General features: G+C 36.4%; 1 protein-coding gene across 1 annotated transcript in view; it reads right to left on the reverse strand.

The window, feature by feature from the left end:
* The window catches only part of Sema3a (semaphorin 3A), a 502,602-nt gene that overhangs the window by 38,353 nt on the left and 442,619 nt on the right, over positions 1-21,630 (reverse strand). Inside the window, exons 10-14 of the mRNA XM_021162357.2 lie at positions 10,692-10,834; positions 10,239-10,353; positions 10,085-10,154; positions 5,562-5,706; positions 1,520-1,739 (exon numbers count right to left, since the gene is read on the reverse strand). Of these exons, the coding sequence (XP_021018016.1) occupies positions 1,520-1,739; positions 5,562-5,706; positions 10,085-10,154; positions 10,239-10,353; positions 10,692-10,834 (693 nt within the window). The remainder of the gene's footprint in view (positions 1-1,519; positions 1,740-5,561; positions 5,707-10,084; positions 10,155-10,238; positions 10,354-10,691; positions 10,835-21,630) is intronic.

Genomic DNA, 21,630 nt, shown 5'->3' on the forward strand with positions numbered 1-21,630 from the left:
TAATGTACTGCTAAGAACCTGACACCATTAAACCAGATATCATCAGTATTTCGCAATAAAGTAATGAACCTTTGATTTGTTAAAGTCATTTTACTGCCTACTATTGTGCTGTAGTCAATGTAATTTTCTTTCTGTTTCTCACCAAGGGAAAAATAACTGTTATCATATAATGTTTCAATAGAACACTGTGTTTCTTGTTGATTTATGTCAGTTAATGAAGTTAATGAAGACTAGGTATTTGTTACCTTGAAATCTGACTCTAAATAGCAAGTTTCAGATTTATAACTGGTACTTTCATAAATAGCACCATCATTTAGTGAGTTTCAGGAAACAAAATAACATGTCATAGTAATAATAAGGTTGATTCTGAAAATGTACCTGTAGACATTTGTTTCTAAAAGTGAGATTAGGGAAAAAAGCTATCTGATGAATGTTGAATAAATTCTCTGATAAAGATTTTTTTCACATTTCACTTACATGGTAGAAAGAAGGAACAAAGTATTTGGCTAACCCTTTTTTTGATTAAAGATTTTCATTGGTGGTAATGTTAAGATTCAGGTAAGTTTGTAGTAACATATTGGTCATTTATTGAATATCCTGGGAATTTCAGTCATGATTTGACAAAATTGTGTGTGTGTTCTAGCCAGAATAATTTTGATTCTATTTTGATAATTGGTTTGATAGGTATTAAATTTACATGATATCTCTCAGTCATCTTTAATCTGGGGCTATCCTTTTATTCATGGATGTGACATTTTAAAAATTGTAGACAAGCATTTTTGTAGAATGATTATAGTTTTATATTTGTCTCGTATTCTTTAAAAAAATTTATTCTTCTCTCATATGTTATATCTCAATCTACTCCTCCCAGTCCCTATCCTACCTTCCCTCTCCCCCAGATCCATTCTTCCTCTTCTGTTTCCCTTTAGAAAAGAGCAGGCCTCCCAGGGGTATCAACAGAACATGGAGTAGTAAGTTACAGAAAGACTAAGCACATACCCTTATATTAAGGCTGGATAAGGCAACCCAGTAGGAAGAAAAAAAGTCCTAAAGCAGATACCCACTCCCACTACTAAGAGTTCTGCAAGAACATAACATATATGCAGAAAAGAACTAGTTCAGCCCCATACAGGATTCCTGGTTGTCACTTCAGTCTCTGTGAGCCCTGATGAAACCTGCTTTGTTGATTTTGCAAACCATGTTCTTGTAGTGTCCTTGACCCCTTGGTTCTTAAATCTTTCCTCCCCTTCTTCTGTAGGATTCTCCAAGCTCCACCTAATGTTTCACTGTGGCTGCATCTGCTCCTATCAACTGCTAGGTGAAGCCTCTCATGACAATTATGATAGGAAGAAAATTTATTTTAAACAAATGTATCTTCAAAATGATACCATATTTCAAAAGGTAGACTATTCTTATACCTTGACAATAAAGGTAGAACTTGACCTTGGTTCTCAGTATACTTTGTAAGCTAAATACAGTATTCTGAAAGAAAATATACAGTTGAAATACAAAAGTGTACCTGTTCCGATGAACATAACATCATACTGGCCATCTTCTGCATCCACTCGATCTACAACAATTTGTGTGAACTGATAATTTACATCGGTTTTGATCATTATTGGGCGATTATTAATAGGAAACACTGGGTTGTACATGGCTGGATGACTTCTTGCAAAAGTTATGACATCATCAGGAAGGTCCTTTGTGGAGTCAAATCCACCAAATGTTTTACTGGGACACTATAGAAAGAGAAGAATATTTTTAAAATAAAATCTAATGAATAAGCTTAGAGATTATAAAATAACATTTCTTTAATGGTCTAAGTCTAAACTTATAATTATTTCCTATTACTTATATTTGAAAATGACTGAATAATTAAGCGTTAGTTATCACCTGCATTCATATACTTAAATTAGTACATGAAATGATCAGTATATATTTCTAAATAAATATTAATTCTCCATGTTAATTGTTGTTTAGTCGCATCATCACTTCTCAGAAAATCTTGAAGTGTATCTGAGTATTCAATGATCAGAAGTCTGAAGCTTCTGATAGTTTCATTAGCCTGCGTTCATTCTATAATAGCTGTGTTACATATGGATAAAATATGCTATAATTCAATGCAACCAGGATATTTAAAGAAGTGACACTTTTCTTGAATTTTATATAACTGTTTTTAGTTTAGAATAACACTGAAATATTAATACCAACTAAGAAGAAATATAATTTTTTCTTATTGTCTGAATCATAAGCCTGAAAACATATTATTAATGACTTTAATAAAATAAAATAATCCAGAGGTTTCATTTACTGACATCAGTGTATGGCATAGCAACTAACCAATCAAAATGAAGTCAGCACGGCTAAGGTAAATAGATACTGGTACAAGAAGCAGGAAAGAATGCATGGTTGTGAACTGGCAGTAAACCAAATCTGAATAGAAATATTCTTCTTATAAATCAGTAAATAGATTTGAGGAAATGAAAATTTATTGTCACCTTACTATAATTGACTATGTAGAACAGTGTTGTAGAGCACAGTAAACCTGGATACAGTTCTATATATCTTGTCTTGGAGTTCAGTGATGCTGAACATTCAATGTAAGTGCTTTAGAGATAAAACGTTATTATGAGATGATCCTTATCTTACAAGATTAGAATATGAAATCAACCTTTTGCCAGTTAGTTGACAAATTCATTAACAATTTATGAGTAATTAAATAATGTTTTCAAGTGAGAATATTATTATGTGTATGCATATGTTTGATCCATATATGGCTTAGATATGATAAAACAATAGACTTCCAGTTTTCATATAAATTAGAAACTTATTTAAATACTGTTATAGAAATATCAACTAGCCACATAAAATCCTATAGGAAACTATACAAAATTTAAAGTCTTTTAAGATTATTTATGGGGCTACAGAGAAGACGTGGCTTCTTCCAGAGGACTGGGATAACTTCCAGTATAGTATCCACAAGATGGTTCACATCTGTCTGTCACTATAGTTGCAGGGTATCTAATACCCTCTCTGGGTTTTTTTGTTTGTTTGTTTTTGTTTTTTAGTTATTGTACATATGTGGTATACAGACATATGCAGGTGAAACACCCATAAACACAAAATAAAGAATATATTATATAAAACAATATATGTGTTCTTCTTTATGTCAGGTAAGGACATCAGGCACAAATTTAGAATATGTGAATAACAACTGTAGTAACCGATTATTTCAGTTTTCCTATGACTTTTTTTAACTTCATCATCTACTGTTTATTCTTAAAATATGAAATATAGTTTGTTTATAAGATTTTCTTTACATTTTAACAATAGCATATTATTTAAATATTGTATATATGACTACCCATTAGTAGTCTTCTTGAAATGAAAGTCTGAGCTATCACTTTTAATAAATTTACCACATTATCTTCTTCTACTCCTGCTTTAAGCAATGGAGCACAGTGCTTGCTGATGTAGTTTCTCATAACAACTTACAATGAACAATGAGTTAGTACTAGTTCATGGTACTAAATACTGGAACCAGTACATAACATAGTTTTATCATTAAAATGGGAAAAATAATTGGCTGTGTATATCTATACTGTGTGTGTGGTGTACATATCTACTCTAGTATAACAATTCTCATATAAAAAGTCAGAATATAGTAATTTCTACACTTTAATTGCTATTATTGATTTCACATATATAATTTATATTTATATTAAAAGGCATTTTCAGCAGAGAATTTAAGACATGGACTTATGTCAGCCACAAGAATATAAAATTGTCTACTAAGAAAAAAAGGACAATTTGTTACTAAGAGCTGGAATAAATATGTTGTTTTTATAAATCTCATTTGTTTTCTCATAACCAAAAGTATTTCATCTAGTCATTTATTATTCTCAAATCTTATTGAAGATTTTCTTAGAGCATTATTAGCAAGGAGCAATTTTATAAAACATGAAATATTTAATTTTCTCATAAATAATGTTAGAAATTCAGAGAAAATGAGAGTACTAAATATCCTATATCTAATAAAGTAATGAAAACATACTTTACTTGAATTCATCAATTAAGATGCTGAAGTGAAATTAAAATAATAGTTATATTTCAAATGTAAGCCTTACCATTGTGTAAATTATTGACCATAAATGTTATATTGATTAGAAATGTTACTTCTAGTTAAGATTGATGAAAAAAAATGACCTGGGCCAGGAACTGCATGAACATAACCTCTGACACACAGGGATAATGGTGATCCGTTCACTAAAACCTTGAGGCAGGTAAACTGTGGCAAAACCTATTGTCAGTAGTTATTCAGAAGGATGAGGCAGAAGAACAAGCTTTATCAATTTAGTGAGACAATAGAGAAGGGGAAGACACTAGCCATTAGGTGAGTAGAATATGTGTCAAGACCTACTGTGTCTGGGGATGAACCTCTTGAGTACTGGGGTAAAACGTTATGTATAAGTCTTAATCACATCCACCGAAAAAAAAGTCAAAGAATTCTTAGTGTTTGAATAACTGAGGGTTGTGATGGCCAAAAGGACATACTGAATAGCAGAATTCAGTAATGCAATGTGGTGGGAGAGCCATTAAGCCTCAAAAAGACACGAGAGAAAAGTTCCAAACTTGGTTCCCTCCTTGAGCTAGACTTAGAGTTATCTGAGAGCCTGTCAGTTGGGTTTGGCTGGATCAGACTAGTTGATGGACATATCTCAGAGGCATTTTCATGACTGATAGCTGATGGAGGAGGGCTCAGCTCACTGTGGGCAATGTTGTTATAGTCAGGAGCTCCTGCGTGGGATAAGGTAACTGGTTTAGCAGAAGCTAGGATGCTACCCATTGAGAAATTTTCTCCCATATCATTGGCTTCAAGTCCCTGTTGTGGCTTCCCTTAATGATAGACTGTAAAATGCCATCTGAAATAGACCTTTTCTCTTCTCTCAACCTTCAGAAAAAAAAAATGTTACTCCTGACTTGGTTCTTAGGCTGACTGCCCTGTATTTCTATCATATCTCTGTTTTTATATTTTTAAAAATAACATTTTGGTGTATGAGTTTCTACATTTCTTTTGACACAGATTCATTGGGATGATAATGTTGCAGATTCATTCCAAACCCATGGAACGATGATGTTGGTTTTAATACTGGTTTTCTAAGCAAAACCTATTATGTCATCAGAATACGCAGCATTCTGACCCTCAGAGACAGACAGCCCAAACACCTCCTGTCAGATTCAGTGCTCTAACAAGCATTTCCTCAGTCTCTGCTCAGAAACGAAAGTGCATAGACTTGTTATTCAGGCTTTACTAAAAAAAACAAAACCAAAGCAAACCAAACAAACAAACATTGAATCACAATCAAATAATTTAAATACTGGCATGTGTAATGAACATGGCTTTGCATAGAGAATTTTAGGGAACTTCATAGAATCCTAGTCTTGGTTCTATTAAAGTCATGAACAATTTGTTCTATATTGTGTTAATGTTTATAGCTTCAATTATTTGTTTTCTTGAAAAACCATATTCATTCCATATATTCATTATCAAGGCTACTTACAGTTCCTGGCCGTGGATAAGGGACTCTTCCTTGGTAAGGCACCCACTGATAGTTGGGACCATCTCTGTGAGCATATGGACCAAGGAACACCCTTCTTACATCACTCATGCTGTACATACACACAGCAGATCCCTTAAAGATGTTGCTAGAAGAGAGTAGAAACTGGTTTTTACATATAGTCAGTGGCAATGTGGTGGCTTACACTTAGTTATTATGATCTTAATGCACAAATCAAACATAACATCGGCAATCACAAATATTGCTTGGGCTTAGTTTGATGTCATAGATGTATTACATCAATGGGTAACGGAATCAGTGATAATTTGTCCAAAGTGTGTGAAGTAATATTTGGTATTCCATCTATATATACATATATACATTCATATCAAATATAAACTATTAAAGATGAATAGGAAAGATATATATGGATGATCACCTCTGGATGAATATTTAGTTTTGATGTCATGAAGAAATAAAAACTAAAAACTGTTTAACCCTCAAGAATCATTACTGAAGAAAGAGAATCATCATAGTATCAAGACCTTTTAAGAAGTCATTTTAAAAGCTAAAACTGATGCGCGAATGGAATGTATAACGACACACAGTAGGTCATATTGTAATATCTTAAACTCCCAAACTGAGATACAAGCTTAAGTAACAGAGCTGGATATCTGAAATCAACAAGGAATTAAACATTATGTCTATTCAACGCTGAGCATAGATGTAAGATCATAGATGTTATACCATGATCAAATTGGAGAATTTGGGCAGCTATTCCTATCATTCCCTAAATCAAAAACAGGAAATTGAAATAACTTTAATTTTGTCATTGAAATGAAACTATTTTCCTTTTATTTTGTTTACAAAACACAGCTTATATAATGCATTATATAAAAACGGATGCATGCATTCACAAGCCTTATGGTCGTCACCTATAAGTCTTATTGAGATCACACATAAATCATGCCACACAGGAAGCATGACTATAAAACTGATCATTAGACAAAAACGCAAGACTGAAGCTGATGTTTATTGTGCTCCGTCACTCATGTTTTCTGAGTACTTGGCTGAGTACTAACCACAATTATTTTCATGATAGAGTACATTATAAGTTAACACACATTGATACACCCTCTTTCAGTGCAAGTTGATTGCAAAAGCGCCTTTTTATTGCTACATATTTGTCATCTACTGATGAATCAGGTAGCTCTAAAGGTTTGATGCATATAATTTAGAGACATTTGTCACTAATAACCTATCTCATCGAAAAGAGAGAAGGAATTATTTCACCATTTAAACTGTGGTAAGGAACATGTTAGTCCCTAAACACTAGCATGAGAATTAACCATGAACTGGTTAGAGATTCAGATTTGTAGATCCAGCTCATTTTTTTTTTTTTTAGGTATTTTCTTCATTTACATTTCCAATGCTATCCCAAAAGTCCCCCATGCCCTCCCCCCACTCTCCTCCCCCCTCCCACTTCTTGGCCCTGGCATTCCCCTGTACTTAGGCATATAAAGTTTGCAAGACCAATGGGCCTCTCTTTCCACTGATGGCCAACTAGGCCATCTTCTGATACATATGCAGCTAGAGACACAAGCTCCGGGGGGCACTGGTTAGTTCATATTGTTGTTCCACCTATAGTGTTGCAGACCCCTTTAGCTCCTTGGGTACTTTCTCTAGCTCCTCCATTGGGGGTCCTGTGATCCATCCAATAGCTAACTGTGAGCATCCACTTCTGTGTTTGCTAGGCCCAAGAATAGCCTCACAAGAGAGAGCTATATCAGGGTCCTTTCAACAAAATCCTGTTAGTGTATGCAATGGTGTCAGCGTTTGGAGCCTGATTATGGGATGGATCCCCAGGTATGGCAGTCTCTAGATGGCCCATCCTTTCCTCTCAGCTCCAAACTTTGTCTCTGTAACTCCTTCCATGGGTGTTTTGTTCCCAACTCTAAGAAGGGGCAAAGTGTCCACACTTTGGTCTTCGTTCTTCTTGAGTTTCATGTGTTTTACAAATTGTATCTTATATCTTGGGTATTCTAAGTCTCTGGGCTAATATCCACTTATCAGTGAGCACATATCATATGAGTTCTTTTGTGATTGGGTTACCTCACTCAGGATGATGCCCTCCAGGTCATTCCATTTGCCTAGGAATTTCATAAATTCATTCCTTTTAATAGCTGAGTAGTACTCCATTGTGTAAATGTAACACATTTTCTGTATCCATTCCTCTGTTGAGGGGCATCTGGGTTCTTTCCAGCTTCTGGTTATTATAAATAAGGCTGCTATGAACATAGTGGAGCATGTGTCCTTCTTACCGGTTGGAACACCTTCTGGATATATGCCCAGGAGAGGTATTGCGGGATCCTCCGGTAGTACTATGTCCAATTTTCTGAGGAACCACCAGACTGATTTCCAGAGTGGTTGTACAAGCTTGCAATCCCACCAACAATGGAGGAATGTTCCTCTTTCCCCACATCTTCGCCAGCATGTGCTGTCACTTAAATTTTTGATCTTAGCCACTCTGACTGGTGTGAGGTGGAATCTCAGGGTTGTTTTGATTTGCATTTCCTTGATGATTAAGGATGCTGAACATTTTTTCAGGTGCTTCTCAGCCACTCAGTATTCCTCAGGTGAGAATTCTTTGTTTAGCTCTGAGCCACATTATTTAATAGGGTTATTTGATTTTCTGGAGTCCACCTTCTTGAGTTCTTTATATATATTAGATATTAGTCCCCTATCTGATTTAGGATAAGTAAAAATCCTTTCCCAATCTGTTGGTGGCCTTTTTGTTTTATTGACGGTGCTTTTTTCCTTACAGAAGCTTTGCAATTTTATGAGGTCCCATTTGTCAAACCTCAATCTTACAGCACAAGCCATTGCTGTTCTATTCAGCAATTTTTCCCCTGTGCCCATATCATCGAGGCTTTTCCCCACTTTCTCCTCTATAAGTTTCACTGTCTCTGGTTTTATGTGGAGTTCCTTAATCCACTTAGATTTGACCTTAGTACAAGGAGATAGGAATGGATCAATTCGCAATCTTCTACATGATAATTGTCAGTTGTGCCAGCACCATTTGCTGAAAATGCTGTCTTTTTGCACTGGATGGTTTTAGCTCCCTTGTCAAAGATCAAGTGACCATAGGTGTGTGGGTTCATTTCTGGGTCTTCAATTCTATTCCATTGGTCTACTTGTCTGTCACTATACCAGTACCACACAGTTTTTATCACAATTGCTCTGTAGTAAAGCTTTAGGTCAGGCATGGTGATTCCTCCAGAGGTTCTTTTATCCTTGAGAAGAGTTTTTGCTATCCTAGGTTTTTTGTTATTCCAGATGAATTTGCAGATTGCTCTTTCTAATTCGTTGAAGAATTGAGTTGGAATTTTGATGGGGATTCCATTGAATCTGTAGATAGCTTTTGGCAAGATAGCCATTTTTACTATATTGATCCTGCCAATCCATGAGCATGGGAGATCATTCCATCTTCTGAGATCTTCTTTAATTTCTTTCTTCAGAATCTTGAAGTTCTTATCATACAGATCTTTCACCTCCTTAGTTAGAGTCATGCCAAGGTATTTTATATTATTTCTGACTATTGAGAAGGGTGTTGGTTCCCTAATTTCTTTCTTAGCCTGTTTATAGTGTCAAAACTCTACCTGAATAAACAATACAAATTTCTCTCATTTATATTTTGTGGCGAAAATTTGTATATGTTATTTGTAGAATAGAGAAATTAAGTTTTATCACATTCTTAATGATTCTCACATACACTGAAAACCTGAGAAGTTTTTGTTGCTGTAGGAAGTGAGGAAACATAAAACCAGATCGAGTGGCACTTGCCACTCACTTCCCATAATCTTTACTGCACTTGTCTAGTTTAACACCAAAGCTCATTAATACATGGCATAAGGACAAGCAAACAGATTTAGTAATATAGGTTTCTTCTTTTCCAGTGTTAAGTTTATTAAATAATGATGTCAATGTTATGTATAATGTAACATTAATAAATAAACCATATTTAGGTTCTACAATCAATCTTTCTCTTTAAATGGCCATAATTACCTCCAGTACTTAGTGGATTCAATATTATTTTAAATGGTCATAGTCAGTGATAATCCTTCTGAATTGAGTTGATATTATTTTTATTTCAAATACTTTGCTACCTCTCATTGCATGTGCTTACTAATTTCCACACCACTAAGTATATATTTCTTCTAAAAACTCCAGATAGTTTGTCACTGTGCATGCAGAATTGAAAGGTCAATTTGTATGAGTCAGTTGTCTTCTTTTACCATGTAGGTTCTGGGCATCCAAGTCTGGTTGTCAACCTTGTTAGCAAGCAGCTTTACCCCAGGATCCTCTCAGTAGCCCAACCCCTGTGATGATTTTTAAAAGCAAAGACCTAATTAAATCAGTCTCAGTGCATGTCCACAGCAGGTATTCACAGACACTCAAAAGCCAAAATGACAAAAGAAGCTACAGAGTGTGCAATTTACCTAAAACAAGAATAAAAATCCATTTACCTTGATGTTGTGAACACTCCATAGACAATCGGATTTTTAGGATCTTTAGAGTTCATTAGGAATACATCCTCTGTTTGAAAACAAAATGTATTAGTTTATACTTCTGATGAGTGATTAACATATATATAATACACATCAAACATCAATCACTTACGCAATTCATCAAAATGCGTGTCAATGCCATTGGGGCCCGGCACAGAGCAAATCAGGCGTGCTTTTAGGAATGTTGTCCATTTATTCACAAGACTTCTGTGTCCTCCAAAGTCATTCTGAAAGATAATAAAAGCCATTCCATAAGCAACTGTGTACAGTAATGCCAATGTCTTTATTTTCTGTGTCTTAACTTCAGACACATAAGTTCAATCTTCATTATTTTTAGTTTTGATTTTTTTATTATTAAATGTGATTTTTTTGTAACTAAGAAGTTGCTCGTTCTTCATTTTCAATGTGTCATAGCCTTTCTATCTGATTGCATGTAAACTATTAACCCATTTATTATACAAGCTTAACCTTATGCCTTTTTAAAAAGCAATTAATTATGATATAATTTTCAATCATTTATTTAACATTTACATATCTGTTATTAAACTCTTTTATGCCTCCTCACCTTGCATATCTGACCTATTCTAGCATGAGTGGCTTTTCCAGAGTGTTCTCCGTCTATTGCATTTTCTCGGAAGAAAAAATATACTTTGTCATCTTCAGGGTTGTCACTCTCTGGGATGAGATGGGCACTGATGAATCTAGGATCTGAGAAAAACAGCATATTCATTCATTTACAACTTAATGAATAATAGTATGACATAGTATTCATTTTTACTTCTTTCTGACTCCTTTGTGACATGTTAAGAAAGTAATATTTCCTTGCTTAGCTCACTTTTTCAGGCTCATTTGACCTGATGCTAGTTCATTATGAATTATATCATAAATTATATTGATTTCAGCAGAAGATATTTTTTTTCAGAGTTCTAGGCATGGGTTGCAAAAGTCACATACCTGAAAATATGATAAAATCAAGGGTTATTTGTAAAGAAAGCAAAGAAAGGGAAAATGACAAATGATGTAGAATCTACTAGTAATAGCAGAAAGTATATCAGAAATCTTCAGAGTTCTTCCTTAAAAATACTATTATCAATAACTGGGTTGGTGTGGCTGTATATGCTATAAACTAAAATTGTGTAATTGTTTATATACTAAGAAATTGAGCAAACCATAAAACTAGCTTTATCCATTTAAAATCCATGTCCTACAGTCCTGATTTAAACCCTTAAATGATCACCATTATCATGTGTTCTATACTGGAGACATCTTTTAAATCTTGCTCTCCTATAATATGCTCCACATTGTGCTTTATGGAGATATACACCTATTTATTTCAGCTAATTATACACACTCTGTAAGTAATGTAGAACACCTGAAATATTTCCCTGAACAAGAATAATGCAGTCATAATTTATAAATAAAATCACCTAGTGCTAGAAGTCTGAAAGAGTCTTAAAATGATAAATCATTTTAGCATTAATTATTGATAAGCTTGCTTTAGTGAATAAAATTCTATTCTATGATATGCCTCCATATCCATGATGAATGGCAAGCAGATATGTGACATAGTTAGCCTTCCTGTTATAGACCAAGAGTTACCACTATACTGATGAGGTTCAACTCTCAAAAATGTGTGCATGTGTGTATGTGTTCACATGTGTGTGTATTTAAATCTCATGTGAATAAACAATATAGAACAATTCTGAGTCTAAAAAATGTCTATTCAGTCATTTGTAACTTTTGTGTGGTCTTTGGCAAATAATTTTTCTTTCAGAACTCAGGTGCTTAATTCTTTAAAGTGGTTTTACTTCATTTGAAGTATTTAAAATAAGGTTCTAACATCTTTTTATCATAAACAGCTTATTAAAATTATTTTAAACTTTAGGTATGAATGCGTGATATCAATGCATACGTAATTAACACTGGTATGGTGCTAAAGGGACTCTTACAGTAAGCCTGGAAATGACCTTCTCAGGCAGATACAAGGGAATGGTGAAAATTGCAAGGCTCTGCTTTCACCCTAGAGAAACGGAAGAAGTTGATCAAATGTCAGCTTCTAACTGATGCAATGTTTCTACAAATACTGGAGTAACAAAGAATTTAAAGCCACCGAAGTTAACTACCTTTTGTTAGATTCCTTCTTGTAGAAAATAATTTATTTTGAATGTAAAGCTTCAGTGAAATCCGTGCTTGTAAGACCACATATAACTTAATCTATTGGAGAAGGAAAGTAGAGCACCCTCCCATAACCAAGCATCAACTTAAGAACACACAGCATTGTAGTTATAATGCATCTTTTATTATTTTGCCATTTTATATTTTTAGACGGTTGTCAACTTGATATTCAAATAAATTTATTTTCATGCAACTCTTACCATCTGTATTTTACTAAATAATTTCTATGTATCTACTCTTTATTTTGATTATAGAAGATCTTAGGCTACTATGATAAATGTTTCCTGTCCTCATGATATTGACACCAATTATCAAGTAGGAAAATATCCTAATTCTTAAGTTGTACAAGAAAACACTAAACCAAGAGTTTAGAAAGAAAATAAAGAAATGGTTCTTACTTTTTTCTCAGAAGTTAAGATGTGAGAAACAAAGGGTGTCTCACAAAGAAGGCAAACAAGTACAGGATGACAGAAACGACAGAGAACATTGCGTCCACAGAGAAGGAAGTGTGGTCAGAGATGTTGACAGAAAGTTTAGATTTAGAAGATGAAGTTCTATTCACGGATGAATAGATCCTCACAGCCGTGGGAAGAAAAAACAATAATGCATTTCAAACACAATAACATTTATATGTTGCTATGTAGAATAATTGCTACTCTTATTGCATCAAAAAATAAAATAAGAAAGAGGGTGGAAGTGAGGAGAGAAAAGGCACAGTAAGGCAAGAAGGAAGGAGAAGCAGCCACAGACAAAGCACAGAAGCAATAGTAACCTCGGTGAGCAAGAGATAGTGAGAAGGAAGAAACGGCTACATGGAATCATCATTTAAATTTAGACTTGATGGCTTACATTCACTTGTAGAAAGTTAAAGGCATGGAGTAATGATTGAAACCATGTAGAATTGAGAAACTCCTGACTTGAACCCATGGCTGAAGAAGAGTTATTTTACAGGGCCAAATGGAGTGGAGAAGGGACATGATCTCACAGACCTCACTTTAGTGCATTTAAGACTCTTTTACACACACACACACACACACACACACACACAATTATCCAGAGGAAGATCAAGTTAGTTGAAATGGAGATGATAAAATGACTCAAAGAATACTGGCTAAATGAGAATAGAACTTAGGCCTTGTTGTGGTTGGAATATAAAGAGCTAAGCATGAGCTCATGTGTTTGCACGCTTGGTCCTCAACTAGTAAGGCCATTTTGAGATGCCAAGGAACCTTCAGCATATTGGGTCTAACTGGATGAAATGGACTGCTAGGGAGTAACCTTCAGATTTCTACTCCAGCCTCATTTCCTGTTCCCTTTCTCCCAGGTTCTAAGATGATCTCAAAACAATTTTCACTACCCAAACAGAGGCCTTCCCTGACTGAATGGTCTGTGTCCAGTATATTATGAGCAATTAGACTTGTTCTAGCTGGAAGTTTTATTAGAGTGATAAGAAAAGTAACTAACACAGATCCTACATCTCAAGGAAAAGTGATTTAAAGTAGAAAGAAACTAAGTGGTTGCTACAGAGGTGGTTTTCCACGGGCTTTTCCCATCTTCCCTCCTCAACCACCCTTTGCTTTGACCTCTAGTTTCCTTTTAGAGTTCTTTATCTTAAGAATGGAGCTCGTGTCTCTAGTTGCATATGTAGCAGAAGATGGCCCAGTCAGACATCATTGGGAGGAGAGGCCCTTGGCCTTGCAAAGATTATATGCTCCACTACCCTGGGATCTAAATTCTGCTTATATAATTGTTTCCCTTTGGACATTTATTTTCTCAAAGTGTTAGCAGAACACATCCCCATTGCTTTCTTCTCACATCCAAATTAAGCACTCCATGGTTTGGCTTAAAAGTTCTCCTCAGTCCTTCATTTCAGACTTGCTGGATCTGGCCTGGAAGGTCCTTTCAAATTTTCATTTCAAAGCTGCTTTGCTGTTGCGTTTCTCGTTTTGGTTAGTACCATCTCTGGTGTCTTTATATAAATAGTCATTTTACGTAAATAGTCTCCACTTTCCGCAGAAGTCCCCTCTGCCTCCTAAATCCCTCAAACATTTCTCTACTGCTTCACTGTGCAGCAGCCTTACATCTGCTTCTGCAGTCATGCTCTCACTACTATATAGAAGTGGTTTTGGCACAAATCTAGCGGCTCTATGGTACAACCTGTTTCCTTTAGCCATCTGTGCAATGCTACAGGCATAAATGCAAATCCACTAATAATGTGTATTCCATACAGCAAACTTCTGGCACCACAGATATGGCAGAGTGGTCATGGTAAGTAAAGATGACACATAGACAAATGTCACACTGAGACACTGATAATTACAGCTGAAGGTGGTCAAAATTTAGACTGTAAGTGATCTACCACAAGAAACAAGTGGTGGAAAAAGCTGCCAGTTACATTACTCACAATGTACCTAAGGTAGGAAAGAAACAATGCGAATGAATGTTGCCCACAACCTAAGCTCCACATGTCTGTCCAACAGAATGGATCACGCCTTCCTTCCTGTGTTTCTTCAACGAACCTGTTAACTATCTAAAACACACCCCACCAGTCACTTTCCGAGCTGTGTTGTTCACATAAAATGACATTTTCTCCTGTCCATTTCTTACCATGGCAATCTTCTACAAAATTCTTTTTATTATAGTCATCATAGGCACTTATTTGGTATTTGCAACTCTCTCTGTTTAGTTTCTTAATTTAAGAGGGTTTCCTCTCAGCTTCTGCATTTTCCCCAGATCTCTGTCCAGGACGTCTGCCTTTGTCTCTTTTCTCCTGGAATACACAGTTAATGTATTTTCTATGCTTTCTGCCTGACCTTCTGAAATTGTGCCTTCTTACACCTCTCAGTATGCGTGGTGGTTTGAATAAGAATGGCCCCCAGAGGTTCATGTAATTGTATTCTTAGTCACCAGGGAGTAGAACCATTTGAAAGGATTAAAAGGATTAGGAGGTGTACTCTTGTTGGAGGAAATACCTCACTGGGGTTGGAAGTCCAGACTCTCTTTCTCTGTCTACAGATCAGGATGTAGTTCTCAGCTATTGCCCCAGCATCTGCCTGCATGCTGCCATGCTTCCTGCAGTGATGACAATGGAATAAACCTCTGAAACTGTAAGCAAGTCCTGGGAAAATGCTTTCTTGTACGATAGTTGCCACAGTTATGATGTCTCTTCACAGCAATAGAACAGTGGCCAACACAGTATGCAAACCCATTCTCTGACACCTGATGCATATACCACAGCTGGAATATATAAAACTCTATTTTTAATACTTGTTTTGCTTCTCCTTTTTAGTTGTTCCTATTTGTTTTCTTTGTGGTTGAGTACTGTATAGAAAACAATGTATAATTAAAAACCAAATGATTTGGTGAATGGATGAGTGAGTCTATAAATAAATTAAAGTGAATTAAAAGAATAAAATTCCCTCTCTTTGTTTAATTACATTTGTATCTGTTTACTTCACCTGCCTGTCTATATATGTGTGAGAATAATCACCCATGCCATACAATTTGTAGAACTTGGTTCTTATGTTTAACCATGACAGGGTCCCATGGACCTTGCTTGTCAGCTTAACAGCTTAACCTTTACTTGTAGATCCATTTTGATGAGCCAAAGGTTACAACCAAGCTGGCCTTGAACTCATGATATGTCTGTCTCTGCCTCTTTTGCATATCCTAAGAGTAGGTGCCACTACAAACAGTTTCCTTTCTGTTTGACATAGTTTGCTTAAGTTATTTCAATGGGAGAAATTCATTATAGACTCAGGAAAGTTTAGGTTTCTGGGTATAAAAGTGATTAGACATGCTTCTTTGACTGAAACTACTTTGAAAAGTTATTGTGTAATGATGATTTTTCAAAACGTTCTCTGAAAGTCTGTGAATGTCCTTTGAAGCTAGGAAAAGCTTTTCTTCTTTGATCTTATCCCTCTGCATTAAATAATTAATGAAGTAAAAATAATTTTCTGTTTATCATTTTTTTAAATTAGATTTCATCAGTTAGAATAAAATAACCCAAAACATGTCCCTGTGTTCTGTGAGCTAAAAACAACACATTTGTTACAAGCTAGAGATTCCCACTGTCCTGAGGATCAGCAAGCAGTCCAGTAACTTGCCTCACCACCAAATCCTCCAAGGAAAAAGCTTACCAGACCCTTCCAATGGGCCACCTTGACCACTTTGTGAACTCTCCTTAGGAGCCTGAGATATCTCCTAGCATTCAAAAAGAAAGCTACCACTCTGTCCAGCTACTTGTAGAAGGGGGCACAAAAGCGAAACAAACAAACAAACAAAATCTATCTAGTTGGCTTTCTTTTTGAGTCTGTGTCCTGTAAACTACTAGAGCCAAAAGGAAAATGTTGATCTCCACTTCTTAGATAGAAATTCTTATTTCATTGCTCCACCAAATCCATTGAAACTAACAAACATAAATAAAAAGAACTCTTGACAATGTAAAGCTAGAGCTTCACTGCCTACTTTCATGTTGAAATGTTCTTTACTCTGTGAAGTTTGCCAAATCCCGGGTGATAAGGTTCAAGGAAATGAGCCACCTCACACACTTCGGACTAATTTCTTGGAATGTGGGGCAGGAAGTTGGTGATAATGTGCATTGAAACCTAAACATCAAACGAAGATGGCAAGATCCATTCCAACAAGATCAAAGGGCGTGGATCTCACCAGCATAAAGCTTCAATATAAATACCATGAAGGGTAAACATAATTGGAAAACATTCTTTCATTTAGGTAGCTTAAAAGGCATGCCTCTGGCAAAGGGACTTTGTCTTTACAGATACTGTGGTACCTTTTGCAATGCTCTGGGCACATGGTAGGAGCTAAATAAATAATCTTATTTATTAATCTTGGGCCAGTGCTGTTATGTGAAGCATGGAATTTTTAGTCTCCTTAATGGCAATAAATCCTGGGTACATACAACACTGTTTTCTCTTCGTCTTTATCTCCTTCACCACCCCCTTGACATTCTTCTGTATCTCATCCCACAGATGGCGGTTCTTGCAAAATTCACGTTCGGCACCACCTGCCACTTGTAACAGTACCACTCTGTTGAAATATTTTTAGCAGCTGCAAATTAAGCTGTCCTTCAGGTGCAATCTCACACTTAATGAAAATGACAACTTGGCACGGGCCATGTGCTGTGTTACCTTTATGATTCATTTGAAAGGTTTAGCTTATTTAAATAAAGAACCATTTCGCTGGTCCCAGCATTAAAATCAATTAGAATATAAAATTTGCCTAATTTGGGCCAGAATTTGGCTGGACTTTTCCACTCAACCAAAAAGTTCCACCAACTAGGGCAAATGATAGAATCTTTTTTTTTTCTGAAAATGAATTAATTATATGTAAATATTAATCAGAGTTTCAGAGTTATCAGAGCATTTTGAAGAAATTAGTTATTTTCTAATATATAATTTTTTATATAATCCTTTGGTAGAAAAACGATGGAATTACTGATTTTCATCTCTCTCACACAAGTACCAAAAGGCCTAGTGAATGTTCCATCCAGACCAGACATTTGTAGTGAAAGTACATGAGTGATTTCTGAGCAGGGCAGCAGGAACATCACAGCATGCCTGCAGAAAAACACATGAACAACAAACAACTCAAGTCACACAGTTCTCTCAACCAATGGTGGCCCATCTAAGAAAGGGAAAGTGAGGAGCAACTGCTTAAAATGTTGCTAACTCATGTACTATGAAGGCCCACGGACCTTTTCTTAAACTTTTAAACAGGATCCTACTGACACTAAGACAGTATGCTCTTAGGTGATAGGAGTTAAACAATAACATAGAAATCATTTTTTTAAACTCACTAAATATTTAATGTTAAACTAGATCAAATAGAGCCATGCATGGTGGTTTGACTTAAAATACCTACATTTCCGAGGCTGAGGCAAGAGCTAATGAGTTCAAGGCTAATCTAGGCTACATAACATGCCACAGTCCAGCCTGAATAGAAAGCCTGCTCCCCATCCAAGTACAAAATGTGAGTTAATGCCAACTAGCCTCAGCTTACTGTCAGAAAGTAGCTATCTCCAAGGAATGTTTGGAGAATTTAAAAAGGGATAATTCAGTTCTATCTATGTCTCTCTAAAGCATTCCATGGGCTTTCAAAACTGCTAGTGGATACTAATTTATAGCACTGTTTATAAAATTCAGTGATATCCTATAAAGTATAAATGTTTAAAAGTTAATGGTAGCATAAACTTTTACAGCTAGCAAAGCAAGCTGAATTAGACATTGGTTGATAAGGAAGCTATAAACCTGTTAGGAACAACTGAGAAAAGTAGACTCATTGTAAATTATTTAATGAGTAAAACTCTCTTGTTTCCAGTATTGAACCCTCTGGAGTCAAAACATTTACTAAGCAACTAGCTGGGAAGTTGGTAAGGGAAAAGTCATCAGAGATGGCAGCCAACAACTAGAATAGCAGGCAAAAGTGACTGCTTTCTTCCTTTAGCTTTGTGCAGAAGAGCAAACAAAAGTCCCAAAGAGCCATTTGATCAGGAACAAGGCCCAGAACATTGAGAATGCAAGGCATGTAGCGTAAGGTCAGCCCACATTCCTGGCTAACAGCAGAAGCAGAGGAGATATATCATTTTTGGCTGTGGAATAGAGAAGTATCTGGCTGCCAAGGAACAGGCCTGGAAGAAGTTTTGCAGCTTAGCTGGCTGGGTAGCTGTGAGAAGCCCTTAGAACAGTTTAACCCTATGAAAAGTTTGAGGCGAGTCACACCATGGAGAGGGAAAGGAAGATTCCAAAAGAAAATGAAAGAGAATGCAAACAAAAGCACCAGGCAGTGCTGATTGTGTAGCTGCCTGGGTGGAACGCATATCATTCTAAAATTCACTCACCCTGAAAGAGATTAAGATACAGAAGATGTTAAACTACAAGCTGGTAGCTGACAGAATGTGAACAGGGTTAAGCCCTTTCTCCTGCTTCAAGCCTCATAGACTGTCCATCCACACTACTTATCCTACTGTGTGCTGCAAGCTGTACATTAAAGCTAATTGCTGTACAGTATGGATTAAGATGCTTGTTTTTGACATTATTGAAAAGCTGGTGGGAAGTTTACTGCTTTCTCCTATCACCCAGTAGGACTATTTGAACTAAATGGTCATAACCAGTCCAGATGTCTGCAGCATTCCTCATCCGAAGGGAAATTATAGCAGAGGAAGTGAAAGCCTTTGGGATATTGGACTTATTAGCATAAACATGTGAAGTTATCAAAACCATCACAGTGGAGTGTCAGGCCTTCAGCTGTCCACGTCAAAGTGCATTAATCTCCACTGCCAACCTTTTCTTTCGTGATGTCATATTGGAGGTAGGGAATGCCTTTTTTATTAATTTACTCATCCTGTTTAAAGCACCCCTATTCTGAAACACTCTAGACTATGCTCTTTACGTCAAAGCCCACACTCTTCCAAGCATCCTTCTTTCCGATCACCGTCACACAATATTGACATGGCACATTTGAGAACAGGCAATAGCATGAAGCTTTTCTGTGAACTGAAAACAGTAGACTCCATCAAAAGTCATCCAAATTCTTTCAATCTTTTTTAGAAGGAGGAACAAAATACCCATGGAAGGAGTTACAGAGACAAAGTTCGAAGCAGAGACTGAAAAAATGGCCATCCAGAATCTGCTCCACCTGGGGATCCATCCCATAAACCATCACCAAACCCAGACACTATTGCAGATGCCAACAGGAGCTTGCTGACAGGAGGCTGATAGAGCTGTCTCCTGAGAGGCTCTGCCAGTGCCTGACAAATACAGAAGTGGATGCTCATTAGATGAAGCACAGGGTACCCACTGAAGGAGCTAGAGAAAGTACCCAAGAAGCTGAAGGGGTTTGCAGCCCCCAGGAGGAACAACAATATGAACTAACCAGTAACCCCAAAGCTCCCTGGGACTAAACCACCAATCAAAGAAAACACATGGAGAGACTCATGGCTCTAGCAGCATATGTAGCAGAGGATGGCCTAGTCAGTCATCCATGGGAGGAGAGGCCCTAGGTCCTGTGAAGGTTCTATGCCCCAGTATAGGGGAATGCCTGGGCCAGGAAGCAGGAGTGGGTGGGTTGGGGAGCAGGGGGAGGGGAGAGAGGATAGGGGATTTTTGGAGGGGAAGTAGGAAAGGAGATAACATTTGAAATGTAAAGAAAGAAAATATCTAATAAAAAAGTCATCCAAATGTTCACCACCCTAAAATAACTAGGTTCACCTCCCTTGTACTCTATTACCCTAGCAAGCCAGACTACAATTTTTTTCCATTCTTTAGTTCTCTTCTATGGTCAATTGTGACAATGTTTTGAATGGCCTCTTCCTACCTTCCAAAAGTACTTTCTGAAAATTATACAGGTGCATTTTTTTTCTCATTTGTGTATTTGCTGTTCTTCTGTCCTTACAATTAATTACCTTTACAGTGCTTTGCATTGTGCTTCTTCACACAGATATGCCAGACAAGAGTCACCATTTATCTTTGAATCTTCCTTAGTTCTTTAGAGGTTTGATCTTAAAATACCATTTGAACTCTACTGACAGTTACCAGTGGCCTGCCTTCACTTAGTTCCTGATGATATAACTACATGGTGGTAATCACACACTAGCACAGTGGCTTTTCTTGGTGTCTATCTTGAAATCTCATCCATAAAGTGAAAATAAAGGAATGTTACAATGATGAAACATCCTACCAGAGTTAAGAAACATCCACCTAGTAAATGCTAGTATGAAATAAGGGGTATTTTTGTCATCCATAAAGAAGAAACATATTAAACTAACTTAGAAGTTAGGGAAGACTACGTGGGCATTATTATCCATACTGACATGCATAATATTGATATGACAAGACTTGGCTTAGGAGACTCAAAATTTCACTTGTAGAGCTAGACCTTAAATAAAACAGTTCCTAGCCAAACCGAATCTGTGTGGATCACAATCAATGGACAATTACTTGTCAAATGGTCCTGTGAAGGTTCTATGCCCCAGTATAGGGGAATTCCAGGGCCAGCAAGCCAGAGTGGGTGGGTTGGGGAGCAGGGGGAGATTGGAAGGGATAGGGCTTTTTCGGTGGGGAAACTAGGAAAGGGGATAACATTTAAAATATAAATAAAGAAAATAACTAATTTTTTTAAAACCTAGTTTATGTACTGAGTACACTTAGTAGAATCTTGTATTGTTTATTTTTAAGTTGCATTTGGTGTAATCAAAGTTATGATATTTGTGCCTAAAAAATGTAAAGGATTAAAATGACTTTGATGTGAAGAGAATAAGAATTCTGATGGAGACAATGATTGAACCATCACTGGGTGATGTGCTGCTTCCC

The sequence above is a fragment of the Mus caroli genome, unplaced genomic scaffold (assembly GCF_978045245.1).
Source record: "Mus caroli unplaced genomic scaffold, Mus_caroli_1 scaffold_4, whole genome shotgun sequence".
Classification (NCBI taxonomy): Eukaryota; Metazoa; Chordata; class Mammalia; order Rodentia; family Muridae; genus Mus; species Mus caroli.